This window comes from Gigantopelta aegis, chromosome 3 (genome assembly GCF_016097555.1).
Source record: "Gigantopelta aegis isolate Gae_Host chromosome 3, Gae_host_genome, whole genome shotgun sequence".
Lineage (NCBI taxonomy): Eukaryota > Metazoa > Mollusca > Gastropoda > Neomphalida > Peltospiridae > Gigantopelta > Gigantopelta aegis.
Genome location: NC_054701.1, coordinates 59,298,811 through 59,316,002, shown reverse-complemented (window position 1 = coordinate 59,316,002; position 17,192 = coordinate 59,298,811). Strand labels below are relative to the sequence as shown.

The 17,192-nt window shown below is 35.1% G+C and overlaps 1 protein-coding gene across 2 annotated transcripts in view; it reads left to right on the top strand.

The window, feature by feature from the left end:
- The window catches only part of LOC121391294, a 46,999-nt gene that overhangs the window by 5,316 nt on the left and 24,491 nt on the right, over positions 1-17,192 (top strand). For both annotated transcript variants that reach the window (XM_041522973.1, XM_041522977.1), the window contains exons 3-4: positions 9,317-9,445; positions 16,826-16,980. In XM_041522973.1, coding sequence (XP_041378907.1) covers positions 9,317-9,445; positions 16,826-16,980 — 284 coding nt within the window. The remainder of the gene's footprint in view (positions 1-9,316; positions 9,446-16,825; positions 16,981-17,192) is intronic.

The following is a 17,192-nucleotide window of genomic DNA, read 5'->3' as shown; positions in this document are numbered from 1 at the left end:
ATGGCTTTTTGACATAAATGACGACATTTTAGTTTAGTTACTAGCTTTGTTTTCTAAATAGTATGTCAGAAATATAGGTTTTATTGAAGAGCAATTTGAATAACAACATATCAACAAAGTACTATAATGGACACAGACAGACAGTTGATAGTGCCACTAAAATTTAGTTTGTTTCATATACTATAGTAGTTTACCACAAAACGAAAATAACTGACAATTTCAATGGCTAAGAAATATCGTTTTAGATTTATTTGTCTAAATGTTGTAATCGAGTGGACGAATTGTCCGAGGTGGGTGGACGAATTGTACGTGGACGAATTGTACGGTGGACGAATCGTCTGTGGACGAAACGTCCAGGGGACGAACCGTCTGGAAAGCTATTTAACCAAATGAATTTTTCAACTTGGTGTTGTAGAAAAATATCAACTGTATTTCATTTCCAAAAGAAATTGCAGCATGTCAGAAACTCAACTTGTTTGATTATGAACAAAATGTCCCACCCCAAATCCAAGTGCTTATATAAATTACATTATTTTACCCACAATTAATTGTAGTTGTTATTTGCTGATTTTATTACTTTTTTATATTTAATAGTGAACAGAATACCACACAGACTTTTACCTCAATCCAAACCCATCAAAACCATACGTTTTAAATTGGGCTCAATTTGACCCATGGGTTGTAATGTTTAGTTGGATTTCACTACATCATAAAAAGTAGTTCTACAGGTATAATATAATAGTACATTATTAATATTTAGGATGATAGTAATATTATTTTAACATTTGGTTGACAGGCACAGTTTAATTTTTGACAGGCTCAAATTGATTGACATAGAACATTTTGACAGGCACCACTGAACAAATTATTTCCAGGTCTGCATTTATGGTGTCATCGCAAATGTATTTCCTGCAAAATTGTTCAACTTATAGTTTGTCCCACAGAGAACGCATTTTTCCCCCCGTACTATGCAATTTACTACAAGTTATTTATTTCCGAGCCGATTGTAAATTGCACACACAAATTGTATTTCTTTGTTATTTCCAAAACACTTTTACTTTTCGTCTTATTCAAAGCAAACTGAAATTATTTACAAAAAACATTTTAATAGAATGATGGGACGGACTATAGCCGTACTGTTTTTAAAACATGCATGAAGATTAACATCTTTGGAATGAATGAATATTTAACGACACCCCAGCACAATAATACACATCGGCTATTGGGTGTCACAAACATCTTTGAATGCAACAATCTGTAACAATAGTAGGCGGAACATTAATTATGTGGAATTCTTAATACTAGATGAGCAGCACCTAGTTAAAAATCATGGCAAGTCAACTTACAGTTCATTAAATTTTGAAATCATGTTTGTTAAATTACAGGGTTTACACTAATTAATCAGTGGACTTAGGGTTTTTGTTTTTTGGAAGTAAAATGATTGAAGTAATGTAATAAAAGAAAAATTAAATTACCGGGAAAGTGATGAAAGTGATGTAATATATTTTTATAATTTACTTGCATTTCTGCATGGTGATATGAAGTCTGCAGTTTTGGATCACCCTTGTCATGCAAGCATGACTCACTTGGTATAATTGTGGACCACTGTATCATATTTGACACAAAAACATGCAATATCCTCTATACGTATGTAGATGTATCAAGTATTGTGGAGCATAAACACTGTGGTCTCTGCTATGTGTTAAATAACAACTGTATTTTATTATTATAAAAAAATTAGTTTTTTTGTTTTTTTGTTTTGGTGTTGATTTTCCATCCTTCTCTCAGTAGTTTTCAGTAGGAAATCTTTGCATGATTTTAGTGCAGTGGTGTTGGGCGAGGTATTCCAGTTGAGGTCATTTTGTTTAACTCTCTATTTACACTGATAGATTATGCTTGTGACCATGTGACCACATCTGCTATTCTCAGAACTACTTGGGAGAGTGTTTTGCTGGTTGTTTCAAGCACTAGGAGACATTTGCAAGCACCTGCTATGCTTAAACTACCATTGATTACCATTAGATAGTGCCATGGGTTAGACACAGAGAACGGTTGTTGTAGTTACCAGGAGGTTACCTCGTATCAAAAATGTCAAGAACGATACTTCGTTGTCCACAAACTATTTACGGTTATTTGGCGTCAGAAATATGGTTTAGGACCACACAGATATTCAGAGAGGAAACCCGCTTTTGTCACTTCATGGACTACTCTTTTCAATTAGCAGCAAGGGATCTTTTATATGCACCATCCCACAGACAGGGTAGTACATACCTCGATCTTTGACATGCCAGTCATGGTGCACTGGTTGGAATGAGAAATAACCCAGTGGGCCCACCAACGGGGATCAATCTCAGACTGACTGCGCATCAATTAAGATCGATTATGGATAATAAATAGGGTAATAAACTTGCTAGTACTATTTATTATCAAGTTTATGTCCCTTGTGAAATAATTTTCATTGTCAATTTCTAAAGCTTGTGACAATTGAAAATTATTTCACTCAGGACATAAACTTGATACCAAATGGAAGCTTGTTAATACACCCATAGTTGAATGATCCCAAACTGATCCATAATAATTAATTAATGATACCAATGAGATTTATTTACATTTTGCATAATTTTTGCTAGTAATTTGGAAGACCTTACGTATATATAGAGTATACATGCCATTAGTGTTCCTCGATCTTGGTTCTCTATGAAACTGATCTTGGCTACAGTGTGGACTGTAGCATAACTGATGCACCTACACGTACTTGGTGAAACATTTTTATTTTCATTTCTGCAAGCCTGGAAATAAGTGGTTGGTCACAGTCGTTGACCGGTACAAATTTGTCATTTGTCAAGCTTTGATAGTCACAAACTTAATATTAGCGGTCATTTTGTCCGACACTTCTGTACTGAAGTGGTCCAAAATGAACGTAGAAAGATATTCACTTAATTTGTGCCTTGCACTAGTTTGGAAGCAGTTCGATGCAGTACATTTTAAAATGCATATTTAATATAGTTTTTTGACCATATGATGCAGCATGCACATGTTGATGGAACTGTTGCTAGAACATCTTTGTGTTTGCCTGGGAATGGTGTTTTTCATGTCTATTAATAGACCCGAGCAAGCCTGATGAGTCGATGTGGAAAACACAAAAATTTACCCTTCTAAATTGAACAGTGGAGAATAATCTAGTGCCATTGTGTTTATTTAATATAAGTTGTAGAGCTAGCTGGGTGGTATTGAAATTTGAGGTTCGGTATTGGTATCAGTATGTTTGTGAGTGATTTACCATGGTATTGGTACGGTATTCAGTATTGACACAATAACTGATATTGAGTGGTATTTCCAGTAGACTCAGCTTTAAATGAATGCCCGAGTTAGGCTCACCCACTAATTTGATCTAAATAAAATTAAATTCCATACATATGGCTCTCATTTGATTTATACCCAACCCATTTTTGTTAATTTTTGCATTCGTCAGTAATATTTTTAGTGCTATTAAATGGCTAGAAACATTTTTCAATACTGAAATTTCGGTATTTTGAAATTTGCTCAACTAAAGTACACATTATTTAACATGTTTAGTAGGTGCTTTGTTATCATAAAGTTATTTCAGTTTCGAATATGATTGGAATTCGTTGACATTTTGTTGTCCTCATCGCAGTCATGAATTTATTTTTTCTGTTGTAATTTTTTAAATGTATATTTAACCAAATGAATTTTTCAACTTGGCGTCGTAGAAAAATATCAACTGTATTTCATTTCCAAATGAAATTGCAGCATGTCAGAAAGTCAGATGAAACGTCAACTTATTTGATTATGAACAAAATGCTCCACCCCCAATCCATGTGCTTATATAAATATTATTTTAACATTTGGTTGACAGGCACAGTTTAATTTTTGACAGGATCAAATTGATGGACATAGAACATTTTGACAGGCACCACTGAATAAATTATTTCCAGGTCTGCATTTATGATGTCATCGCCAGGGCTTGAACTTAACGATGGCACTGACAGCAATTGCTGTCGTTGAGATATAAATTGCCATAGGCCGGGAGCGTCAGCGATGGCACAAAAGTGCTGTCGGTAAAGCTCCCCAATAATGGCAAAATGTTTTCATCTGATGTACATTAGTTGCCAGTATGTAACTTTAGTACATTTAAAATATGTCTACATACAGCAAAATAACCTTTCCGTATTATTATTTTGCTACAAAAGTCTTCTCGTTTTTCAATTGCCATGGGCAGGCTTTAAATTGCTGTCGGTGGTCCATTTCACTAACTGCAATTTTTTTTTAATTGCTGTGGGAGACAACTTCTTACGTTCGAGCACATTTTTTTCATACTATGCAATTTACTACAAGTTATTTATTTCCGAGCCGATTGTAAATTGCACACACAAATTGCATTTCTTTGTTATTTCCAAAACACTTTTACTTTTCGTCTTACTCAAAGCAAACTGAAATTATTTACAAAAAACATTTTAATAGAATGATGAGACGGACTATAGCCTTAATGTTTTTAAAACATTCATGAAGATTAACATCTGTGGATGCAAAAATCTGTGACATTGAATAAATATAGTAGGTGAGACATTAATTATGTGGAATTCTTCTTTATATTTGATGAGCAGCACCTACACATGTAGGTAAAAATCATGGCAAACCGACTTACAGTTCATTAAATTTTGAAATCATGTTTGTTAACTTACAGGGTTTACACTAATTAATCAGTGGACTTAAGGCTTTTGTTTTGAAAGTAAAATGATTGAAGTAATATAATAAAAGAAAAATTAAAGTACCGGTAAAGTGATGAAAGTGATGTCATATATTTTTATAATTTACTTGTATTTCTGATGTTATGAAGTCTGCAGTTTTGGATCACCCTTGTCATGCAAGAATGACTCACTTGGTATAATTGTGGAGCACTGAATGAGATATAAATCATATTTGACACAAAAACATGCAATATCCTCTATACGTATGTAGATGCATCAAGTATTGTCACAATTGTGGAGCATAAACACTGTGGTCTCTGCTATGTGTTAAATAACAACTGGTTGTTTTTGGTGTTGATTTTCCATCCTTCTCTCAGTAGTTTTCAGTAGGAAATCTTTGCATGATTTTAGTGCAGTGGTGTTGGGCGAGGTATTCCAGTTGAGGTCATTTTGTTTAACTCTCTATTTACACTGATAGATTATGCTTGTGACCATGTGACCACATCTGCTATTCTCAGAACTACTTGGGAGAGTGTTTTGCTGGTTGTTTCAAGCACTAGGAGACACTTGCAAGCACCTGCTATGCTTAAACTACCATTGATTACCATTAGATAGTGCCATGGGTTAGACACAGTTTTATTTAATTAGTAGAATAGGCATCAAAATAAGTCGAGAACGGTTGTTGTAGTTACCAGGAGGTTACCTCGTATACCAGTCGTGGTGCACTGACTGAAATGAGAAATAGCCCAATAGGCCCACTGACGGGGGGTCGATCCCAAACCGATCACGCATCAAGTGAGCGCTTTACCACTGAGCTATGTCGCGCCCAAATAAATAACAAAGTATTAGCTTGTCTGTGAAGGTATTTTATAGTAATAATAGAAATATAAATGTGGTAACCTATATGTTACAAGGGAGGTGGGGTGGGATGTTACCTAATGGTAAAGCACTTGCCTGATGCACAGTCAGTCTGGGATCAATCCCTGTCAGTGGGCCCATTGGGCTATTTCTAATTCCAGTGCACCACGACTGGTTTATCAAAGGCTGTGGTATGTGCTCTCCTGTCTTTGGGATGGTGCATATAAAAGATCCTTTGTTGCTAATGGAAAAATGTAGTGGGTTTCGTCTCTAAGACTATATGTCAAAATTATAAAATGTTTAATATCAATTAGTTGATGAGTAATAAATCAGTGTGCTCTAGTGGTGTCGTTAAACAAACTAAACTTTATGTTATCAGATCTGTAATTTATGGTAACCTGTACATGGGTTACCTGACAAATTGCATATTTCGATGTGTGCTAGAACAGGAATACTAGGTACATGTAGATGGGTGGTGCCTCGAATTTGGCAAATAAAATGGCGAGGCCATTTGGTCTAGACCGATGGAGATTTTGTGGAGGCATTAATTACTGCCAGAGTGCACATGGCAAACATAATTTAACACACCAGCACCCATTCAAAATCAATAAGTTTTAATAGTTTCATGAGTTTATTGACCAATTACTTACATGCAAAATAAGGACCAGCCAGTTTGATCATGATACTCTGTTTAATTTGCAGGGTATTGGAGCATATGATAAGTGCATTGTGGCAATTTACCACATGGCTGCTGTTAAATTTAATCCCTGTTGGTAAAGTCGTTTTGCTTTCTATTTAGCTAGATTTTCAGGCATTGAAAAGTAAAGTAAAGTTTGTTTTATTTAATGACGCCACTAAAACACATTGATTTTTTTCTCTCATCATCTCATCATCGGCTATTGGACATCAAACATATGGTCATTCTGACACTGTTTTTTAGAGGAAACCTGCTGTTGCCTCATAGGCTACTCTTTTACGACAGGCAGTAGGGGATCTTTTATTTGCGCTTCCCACTGGCAGGATAGCACAAACCATTGCCTTTGTTGAACCAGTTATGGATCACTGGTCGGTGCAAATGCTTTACACCTACCCATTGAGCCTTGCGGAGCACTCACTCAGGGTTTGGAGTTGGTATCTGGATTAAAAATCCCATGCTTCAACTGGGATCCGAACCCAGTACCTACCAGCCTGTAGACCGATGGCCTAACCACGACGCCACCGAGGCCGGTGATAAACAATGTGCTTCCAGGGTAACCTATTTACAGGTTATCACAAAATACAGACCTGGGCCCCATTCCATGAAGTGATCTTTGCCCTAAGATCATCTTAAGTGTATAAAGTCCTGATGAACTTTAGGTGATCTTAGCACTAAGATTGCTTCGTGGAACTGGACCGAGGTAACCTATAGCTTATGACATGGGCATTAAGGTTCTGGTTGGAGTTTAGTTAGTACCACTCGATGATACAAGTTATGCGTGTATTCTGTATTGTCATATATTGAGTAAGGGTCAGTAACACAAATCAATGAGACTGATTCCAACTGTAAATTCATATTCGTAGAATGATAATCTATCTACCTATACCATTTAATGTCATCCATGGAAAACATTTCATGTCATATTCACCAAAAACTTAGGCAGCATCGCCTTAAAAACACCATGTTCCATTAAACGTGGGCTTAAGCTCTGCCCACTGGCCTTTCATGAATACAAATTACGGGTTGACTTCACAGATTAATATTATTTATGACACTACAGGCTTGACCATGTGCAGACAGCTCTTTCCAGTCTGCAAAAGTATTAGACCAATTTAGATGTAGGTTACTGAAATGCAACTGCATGCTTCATTGATTAGTGTTTAATTTTAAACACTGGTTCATTCGAAATAAAACAAAAGAAAAAACAAGAAAGGAAAATGCTCTAATGTTACAGGAATTGTACAGATTTTATTTATTTGATTGAACTTAAAATTATAAATATGCTTCTGTATAAGCCTGGTAGGTAATGCATTTATGACCCATCTGAGGCAGTGTGGAAATTTTCATTCTTATACTTATTCCCACCCAGAGCAAATGCACCACCAGGCTCAGTGGGGTAGTGTAAAACCACATACAACAAGTTTCACCCACTTTGCGGATGCGATTATGGGTGTGTCTCCGGAGTGTACGACCCCATATGGGGGAATGATTATGCTGCAGACACTGTAGATTCAGTGTACGCCAGAGTCAGGTGATACCAAGATATCTCAACTGACAGCAAGCATGGAACTTGGCCCTGTCAACTAGTTCCATACCGAAATGGAAGTACTGTGGTTTTACCCTTCATCTCATTATCATCTATGTTTGTGATATTCTAAAAATTTTTTTTTAAAAATTGTCTCTGTTATATGTTTGTGGTGTTTTTTTAAAAAAGAAACAATCCCCCCCCCCCCCAAATGAATATGATTCTGTTTGAAGGGTGTGTGACAAACCTCTACTGCCATGTGCTGAATATGCTCCTTGGTAACCTCATAACACTTACAGGGCATGTTGGTTTGGCATTCTGACAATTCCTGGCCTAGAGGTGGGGCAAGCAAAATCAAACATTGTGGATGTAGTGTTTACTTGTGTGCCCAATGGCTTGTTCACATTTCTAGGTTGACACAGTTTAACATTGTTTGGTTTCATAACTTTAAATACGCCAAGACACAGCCGAGTTATAATAACTTATCATAGATGGGTTATTACTGTGACGATGCATTGGGAGTCGGTGTTATATGCGATATATGCAATACACCAAACACAACAGTGGATACATTTTGTTTGATTGGGATCTTTTAAGTATAGGGGGCGGGACGTACCCCAGTGGTAAAGCACCCGCTTGATGTGTGGTCAGTCTGGGATCAGTTCCCATCGGTGGGCCCATTGGGCTATTTCTCGTATGTACTACCCTGTCTGTGGGATGGTGCATATAAAAGATCCCTTGCTGCTAATCGAAAAGAGTAGCGCATGAAGTGGCGACAGCGGGTTTCCTCTCTCAATATATGTGTGGTCCTTAACCATATGTCTGACGCCATATAACCGTAAATATAATGTGTTGAGTGCCTTGTTAAATAAAACATTTCCTTCTTTCCTTTTAAGAATAGTTATCTCTAAATTCTGACAGCTCAATTGAGTACTCTATATAGTGTTGTGCTGGTACCATGGGAACACTTGAATGATAAGATAGGTGTTGTTGAATGAATGAATGTTTAATGACACCCCAGCACAAAAATAGAAATTGGCTATTAGGTGTCAAACAAAGGTAAGTACTAGTATATCAATATGATTATTAAGTCACTGGATGTATAGAATGTACATGATAAAAACATTTTAGCAGTATTAGTAATAGCACTGGATTGGTTTTATTTATTTATTTATTTTTAAATCCTAAAAATAAATCACTTAATTGTTACACAAATATCTTGTTTATAAGTCCAGCATAGGCAGTTGTGTTAAGTTTAATCTTTATATCACCGGCCTCGGACATAAGACTGGTAGGTACTGGGTTCGCAGCCCGGTACCGGCTCCCACCCAAAGTGAATTTTAACAACTAAGTGGGTAAGTGCAACACCACTACCCCCTCTTCTCTTTCACTAACCACTAACAATTAACAACTGACCCATGCACTGTCCTGGACAGATAGCTGAGTGGTGTTCCCAGAACAGCGTGCTTGAACCTTAATTGGATATAAGCACGGAAATAAGTTGAAATGAAATAATCCTTATTTCAGACCCAGAGTGTATAAACCTAGCTGATGGAATAGGGCGTTCAGCACTGACCTATGCGGTTCACTTTGACCAAGATGAGGCTCTGAATGTGCTGCTGGAAAGTAATGCTGATGTCAACATGAGAGCTCATGGTAAGTAATACTATACTAATAGATACTCTGTACGCTTAACATAAAATATGTGTGTTTCAAGTTACCAAACCAAGCCTATTTTTAACTTGCTGACCGGTTGTTGTTTTTTTGGTTGTTTTTTAAATTACCAAGAAAAAACCAATTATATAAAAAATAACCGCTTTGGTGTTGTAATGATTTGTTTATCATATAAAATAATTTGTCCTAATAAAAATGTGTTTTTTTTATTACTTAATTGCCCTGTTTTTTTCAACATGTAATAGGAAACAAGCTGTTGTTTTGGTTCAGCCTAACTGACCTCATGTGTAGTTTGTTGTCACTGTAGGTTAGTTCACCAAGGTAAACATCTACGGTCCGTTTTTTAACATTTTGACATTTATTGGACCCGATGTTTTACAACTTTAACAGCAAAAGCAAGCATGCAGTTTCCGCCCAGATTTCAGGCGGAATCGATACAACCATGAAATTAGTTATTTCGTGGCAAAATATGAGATGTAACAATAAATATAAACACTTACTGTATAAAGAAAACTTACCGAGTCACGTTTTACGCATAAATAGACAGTTTGTCCAAATAGTAATTCTGCATTAATCCAATTTTCAGTTACGAACAAAATCTCGAATATTCCCGCCGGCCATTGTGAGCATATTTAAAATGTGATTGAAAACTGTTGGCGGAATCGGATTATTTTTATTATTATTCGTCTCGGGTTCACGAGTTTCTTCCACGATGTTTAATGGAATATCACGTTTAATAATAATAATAAATAAATAAATAAACTTAATTAATGAATAATATTTTTTTTTAAATAAATTAATAGATAATAAATTAATTAATAATAACAATTACATAATATAATAAAAAATTAATTAATTAATACTTAATAAATAATACTATAATAATAAATTACTGAATAATGTTAGTAATTATAATAAATAAATAACATAAATAAATTATTGATTTAATAATAATGATAATAAATAAATTAATGAATTAATTTAATTATTAACTAAATTTTTTTCATTTATAAATGTTTCCGTTACACTCACACATGCACGCACACACACATACACTTATATACACACACAACACAGAGGGGTGGGGGAGACAGACATAGAGGATGAAACGGGGTGGCAAGATATCACGGATTTGCTTGTTTCTTGTTTCTTGTTAATGTGCATTATTCGTAATTTAGTGTGCTAACCCGTGTTTAACACACATTGATACGAGGCAGTTGTCTCAAGCAGCAGTTGTCACCAAGTCACGTTTATGAATTGATTACATTCAACAACACATAATGTTGGAGGCAATCCTCAACAACATAGTTAATGTTCAAACGGTTAAGTAGGAATCAAAATGCACATCAGTTTATCCAATGTGCAGACAGGTACAAGGCAGTCATCACAAGCAGCATTTGTCATCAAGTCACACTTATGCATTAATTACAAGACATGTTCATATGGTTGTGAGGCAATCCTCAATTGGTACCAGGATTTCTTCAGGTAAGTTTACTGTTAACATGTACATACACTTATGTTAATTTCTAAATGTTATGGTTAACATTTGAGACTTAATGCTTGATAATTATGTAGTTGAACATACTTTTTCAGTACTTTATTTAAGTACATTGCTGTGCAGATTTGTAATGTAACTACATATGACTTATAGCACAAGTTTTGAAAGTAGTTACATGAATATGTTTCAAGGAATAAATTACATGGAGCTGACAATCATTATAACATTTTAGATTTACATGGATAAAATATTTTAAAAACAGCCAGTTTAACTTTCAAATTGTGTTTCCCCATTTCTTTGTGTGTCTATTCACCTTTCCCCAGCACTTGCTATAAAAGATTAATATAAATATTATGAAAGATTAATGAAACTATTATAATCAATGATTTTTTAGGTTGTTGGGTTGGGGGCTGTGCATGTTAATTATAAGAAATTTATATATATATTTTGTTTTTAACTGAATAAAACTCCTAAAATAACTAATAACCAGTAATTATAGCTAAAAAAAAAGAAAAAAAAAGGAGAAAAACCTTTGAAACACATGTAAGCAATGGCCTGTAATAATAATATTTGAAAAAAAAATACTAAAGGAAATAATAATTTTTAAAAAAGTAAATAAATGAAGGCCTTAAAATAAGTAATGACCTGTACTAACAATCATTATTTTTTTTAATAATACTAAAAAATAATAATACACCCCAAAACTTTAATGTGATAATATTATTAACAATGCATATAATGCAACCCACACAAAGCACATATATAGAAACAAAAATAACAAAATAAATAATCAATTCCATTCATTTCCGCAATATTTCTTTTTATTGGGTGGACGTAAAATGCTTGATACGAATAATTTTCGTTTCGCAAAATTTTCATTCCGCATTTTCGATGTACCAAGATAAAAATAGCTTTCAAATGTTTAAATGTGTCATCTTCAAACATCTAATCCTGGAAAGGTTACCAAAGGTATTCAGGGCTCAAAATGCAGTGTTAGTACATGCACCGGTGCATGCTGATTTTTGCGTGTGCATGTAACTTTTAAAACTGGGTGCACGCAGTGCATGCTAATATTTTTCAAGTACTGTGTATTGCGTATACTAGTATCCTGTTGTCTACCAGATTCAGACTCAAGTTGTTGAATTTTGCGTATGCATTTCGTAATCTGTTCGCCACATGAAAACGATAACTTTTATCTTATGGGCGCATCCATTTTGTATCCCATAATCCTACTTACAACAATGGTGCCCTTTCGGTCATTTCCGTGAAATATATTTGGGAAAATTGCCAGCAATATCTCGGTTATATCCGTGAACGGTATTAGGGAAGGTGGTCGAGACCGACTTTGGGGTATCCTTGCGCATAACACAGTTATTGTCGTCACTGACAAATTGAACTCCGCCAGATCTGTGATCAATACAAAGTACCGTAACTGCCTTGAACATTTTAGACCTCAGATATGGGCACTTGATCAAATGATTGCGAACGTGCAGGTGCGTTACTCGCGTAGTTGACTCCAAGTCAGCCAGTGATTATTTCAATCGCAACTTCTCGTCGAATTCCGTAGGCTAATTTATATTATACCAACAGATCTTATCGAGTTACAAAAGTTGATAACTTGCTTAATACAAAACACAAATATTCGTACGTTTTTGTAATAGGTCTGTTATAGATTGCTGTTGGGTGAAATTTTCAAATTTGATCAAGAATCAGTAATAAACGCAGTTGTATAACGTTCTGGTACTGTTAATAAATAAATATAGGTATTGCCGAATAATTCCGATTTACCTTATTTTTGGTGCATCCAGAATTTTAATGGTGCATGTAACTTTTTTTTCATTTCTAGCCCTGGTATTGTAATTCATATTTTTGTCTAAAGTTTATTAAAATACGTTGTTGTACTTGTTGAGGCTCTTAAATAAAGCACATATGCCTGATTTTATTAAATCGTGATTGCAAATATAAAATTCGATCCAATGGATAAACGTTACGGCACAGCAATAAACATCACAATAATAAATATCGTGCCAGAGACGTTTATCTTGATGAACTACTGTAGGTCTGATCAAAGTGCAGACCTGGCAGGGATTGAGAAATGCTTGACTGATTTGTGAAGTAGACTCACGTGGCATTATCTGACAGTTCATACATTAAAGGGACTGTTACTTAGGTCTTTCCAGTTAACAAAGCCTTTTCAACAACTAAAATTACATATTAAGTGTATTTCCCATGTAGAATATCAACGTCTATATTAATGTGTTTCTATTGACCTAATTTTTAAAAATTTCTATTGACCTAATCCTGTCTCAATGGAAAAGCTGGCAGTTGTCAGAACGTGTGCCTATGACAGGCATGTACTGTAACAGCTGCTCTGAATGTACATGTTAAACAACTTGACCATGAATCATGACCTAATGTTTGTAGTAGTTCAAACTTCATTTTGTTTCCCCAGCAATTTTCCCCCCATAAGTATGAGATTATTGAAGATACAATTTTTTTAGCTGAAATGATAAATAGAATGTAAAACGGGACATAAATTTGATAATAATTGGTCCTCTATATATATTACTTTATGTTTTAACTTGACAAAGGAAAAATGGCAGGTATTATGCAAGTGATGTTTGTACTAGGTTTTCAAATGCATTCAGAATTGAAAGAAAAAACATCCCAATGACAGATGAAGTGGTGGAAAACAAAAGGAATTAAAAATCAGTTTTGAAATAATCATCACATGTATTATCGTTTGCAAACTCCACCCCATTTTATACTTACAAACAATAGATTTAGAAATCAAGCAAATGAAATGTGTACACTTAGGTTTTTTTATTGTCGTAAAGAAAACAAATAGTGACCCTATGTACTTTACAAATAATTTGTCATTCCTTGTGAATCCAACACACTAGTGTTTGAAAAGATCTTCTTAGTGATAGAATAAAGGTCCTTTTAATGTATTTATTTATTTTGCATCCATTGTAGTTGAGAAAACAAATGTATCATTACCAATATTTTAGAAGCCACTCAAATCCAACCCAGCTATGATTTATTTGTACCTTTTTAATACTTGTAACTTACAACATTCCTGTACTCACCAATGTTGTATATACCCATAATCCACTAAATGTACTTTTATTTCAACCATGTATGCATAAGAGAAAACATGTAGAAGACCCGCTTGTATAAAATAATTATGATACTGGCCCCTCTTCCATCACCACCCCCACCCCCCCCCCCAAGATCGTTTTTGTGAACAAGCCTCAGAAAACATGCTTTCTCTTTCCATCAAATGATAATTTCTTGAACAGAACTAAGTGACAAGATACACAGCCATGCAGTTCACCGAGTAAAGGTCACTGCATGCTTAACAAGACTGAAAAACACTAAGCGCAACAAAACAAACACATTTGTTTTTAGTTATACGTCTAGTATTGAATGTAGTTATGATGAATAATCCCATGTACACATACGTCACGGAATGGCAGCGGTATTGATTTCATGTTATTTGCAGGTGGAGAGAGCTACGATCAATAAGTACATTGAAATTGGTCGGGGCTGATGACATCCGTGGGCATTTGTGCCGAGACTGCCTCTGAACACTGCCTCTTAATTGGACATCACTCGATCAAATTAACATTCCTATGACGTCTTTCGTGCTCATTTGACATTTAATCTGAACTAAAAATATTCAGCTTATGACGATAAACATAGCATTTTAGTTTATATAGTACAACTATACTGATTTGTAGTATGTAGACATATAGATCTATATAGTTATAGACAGATAAAATCAAAGTGCATGATTACTTTGAAAGATGTTCAGACCCATGGAACAGTTATACATTTATTGCTATAAATAAAAAGGATAAAGTATCAGTCCTCTGTGTGGATATAATATTACTCTGCAATAAGCCATGTCCGTGTAATTCAGTATTTATATCTATTTTTATCCTGCAGTTTCACTTTCTGTTGACAGAATATGACGGAAAAAGGAAAGTCATATCCTGCTACTAACAGGATATGACTTTTGATATCACTCATGTGATGTCACACGCATAGTTACATTACAAAATCGCTCATTTGACCTGTAGGTCATTATCGTACAATGTAACAGACATAATAGCTTTTTTCTTTAATGTTTATAGTCTTCAAGATAAAAATAATAACTAGTTAATGACGTTGAATATCTGGTTTATCCTGTTCAGGCCAAATGATAAATTTCCCATTCTTACCTTCACAGGATAAAGCAGATATCCGACGTCATTAACTAGTATTACTCTATATAAATATTAGAAATTATGTCAATGTCAATTATCTTATTTCCCATTCTTTACAGTTCTGATAAAATATCAGGAAACATTTTGTTCAGTATCGCATTGCAATTAACTATGCAAGTTTCAAAGATCACTACACAATATTAAAACATTAAACAGACCTAAGTCAGTAGTTGCTAATCAATTTTCAATTGATAAGAAATGTCGCTAATCAAAATTTTGAACACAAAATTTCCCCTGAATATTATTAGATACATTATATACAGCAATATAAAGAGGACCCAATATACATAAGATTACTTATTTATTTATAGTAATGAGATCAATTTTTAAAAGAGAATCTGAGAGGAAAATATGAAACTTCAGACAAAATGTCATTTGAACCTGTGATAACTATTTTTGTGAAATCTTGTATGTTATGTAAGACATTGCAGTAAATGTAATAAAATACATGAATGATGAATAACATTGAGGTGCATTGAAAAAAAAGAAAGAAAAAAATTGAACACCACCAGCACATTAATAACTGGTTATTGTAATTATGACACATAGTCTTGAAAGTCATTGATGTCCTTTGTCTGTTATATTTTATGGCTTCTGCTTTTAGAATACCACCCAATGTGTTATTTCTAAGTAAGAAAGAAATGTTTTATTTAATGATGCACTCAACACATTTTATTTTTGATTATATGGTTAAGGACCACACAGATATTGAGAGAGGAAACCCGCTGTCACCACTTCATGGGCTACACTTTTCGATTAGCAGCAAGGGATCTTTTATATGCATCATCCCACAGACAAGGTAGTACATACCACGGCCTTTGATATACCAGTCGTGGGGCACTGGCTGGAACAAGAAATAGCCCAATAGGCCCACCGACGGGGATCGATCCCAGATTAACCGCGCATCGAGCGAGTGCTTTACCACTGGGCTACATCATGCCCCTTTCTGCTTTTCGAATACCCAATGTGTTATTTCTGAGTAGAACTATATTGCTGTATTGTACATGTAGATTGGAGCATTTTCACAGAGTACTTTGATCAGCTATGTGTACCCTCCTCCCTCATCCTAGGTGTGCATAAACAGTTTAAAAATGTACACTGGCCAACCCCCAACCCCACATCCAAACCCACACCCATGGCCAGCATGGTTCATTCATAAGGTTTGTTTTATTGGTCTTGTCTATTTATAAAATGCCAGCTATGTATATATATGGTGTAAGAATTAGAAGGCAAATGGACTTTGCATATTGATCGAGACAAAATAAGTGATGCCTTAAATAACTTTCATTTCAAATTATTTTCGTGCTTATATCTAATTACGTTTCAAACACACTGTCCTAGGCACACACTTCAACTACCTGGGCTGTCTGTCCAGGACAGTGGGTTAGTTGTTAGTTGTTAGTGGTTAGTGACAGAAAAGAGTTTGTAGTGGCCTTACACCTACGCACTGAGTCGTTAAAACTCACTTTGGGTGGAACCGACAAGCCTTATGTCTGATGGCTTAACCACGACACCACCGAGGCCGGTTTTAATTAACTTGACATTACTATTATTTTTAAAATTTATTTTTAAAATTTTGTTGTTGTATTTCAGATGGCTCAACAGCTCTTCACAGGGCCTGTCATGATGGCAACCATGTTGCACTGAGTTTGCTTCTTGACTACGGTGGCGACTTCAGTGTCCAGGACACCAATGACAGGGCACCCATCCACTGGGCCGTTACGACACCTAGCCATGAATGTCTTACTGTGAGTTTGCTGCTGTTGCTTTGTATGGGCAAACATTGCTTTTAATCTTGGCAACAGCTCATTAAAGAAAGAACTCAAAATATTTTGGTTTCACAACTAAATTATATGTTTATTGTTAGTTGCATGTCAATGCAGGCCGGTAGAAACTAGGGATGGAGGGAGGGCGAGGGGCAAAAGTTTTTTTGATCCTATTCAGGGTTTCTGCCAGAGGG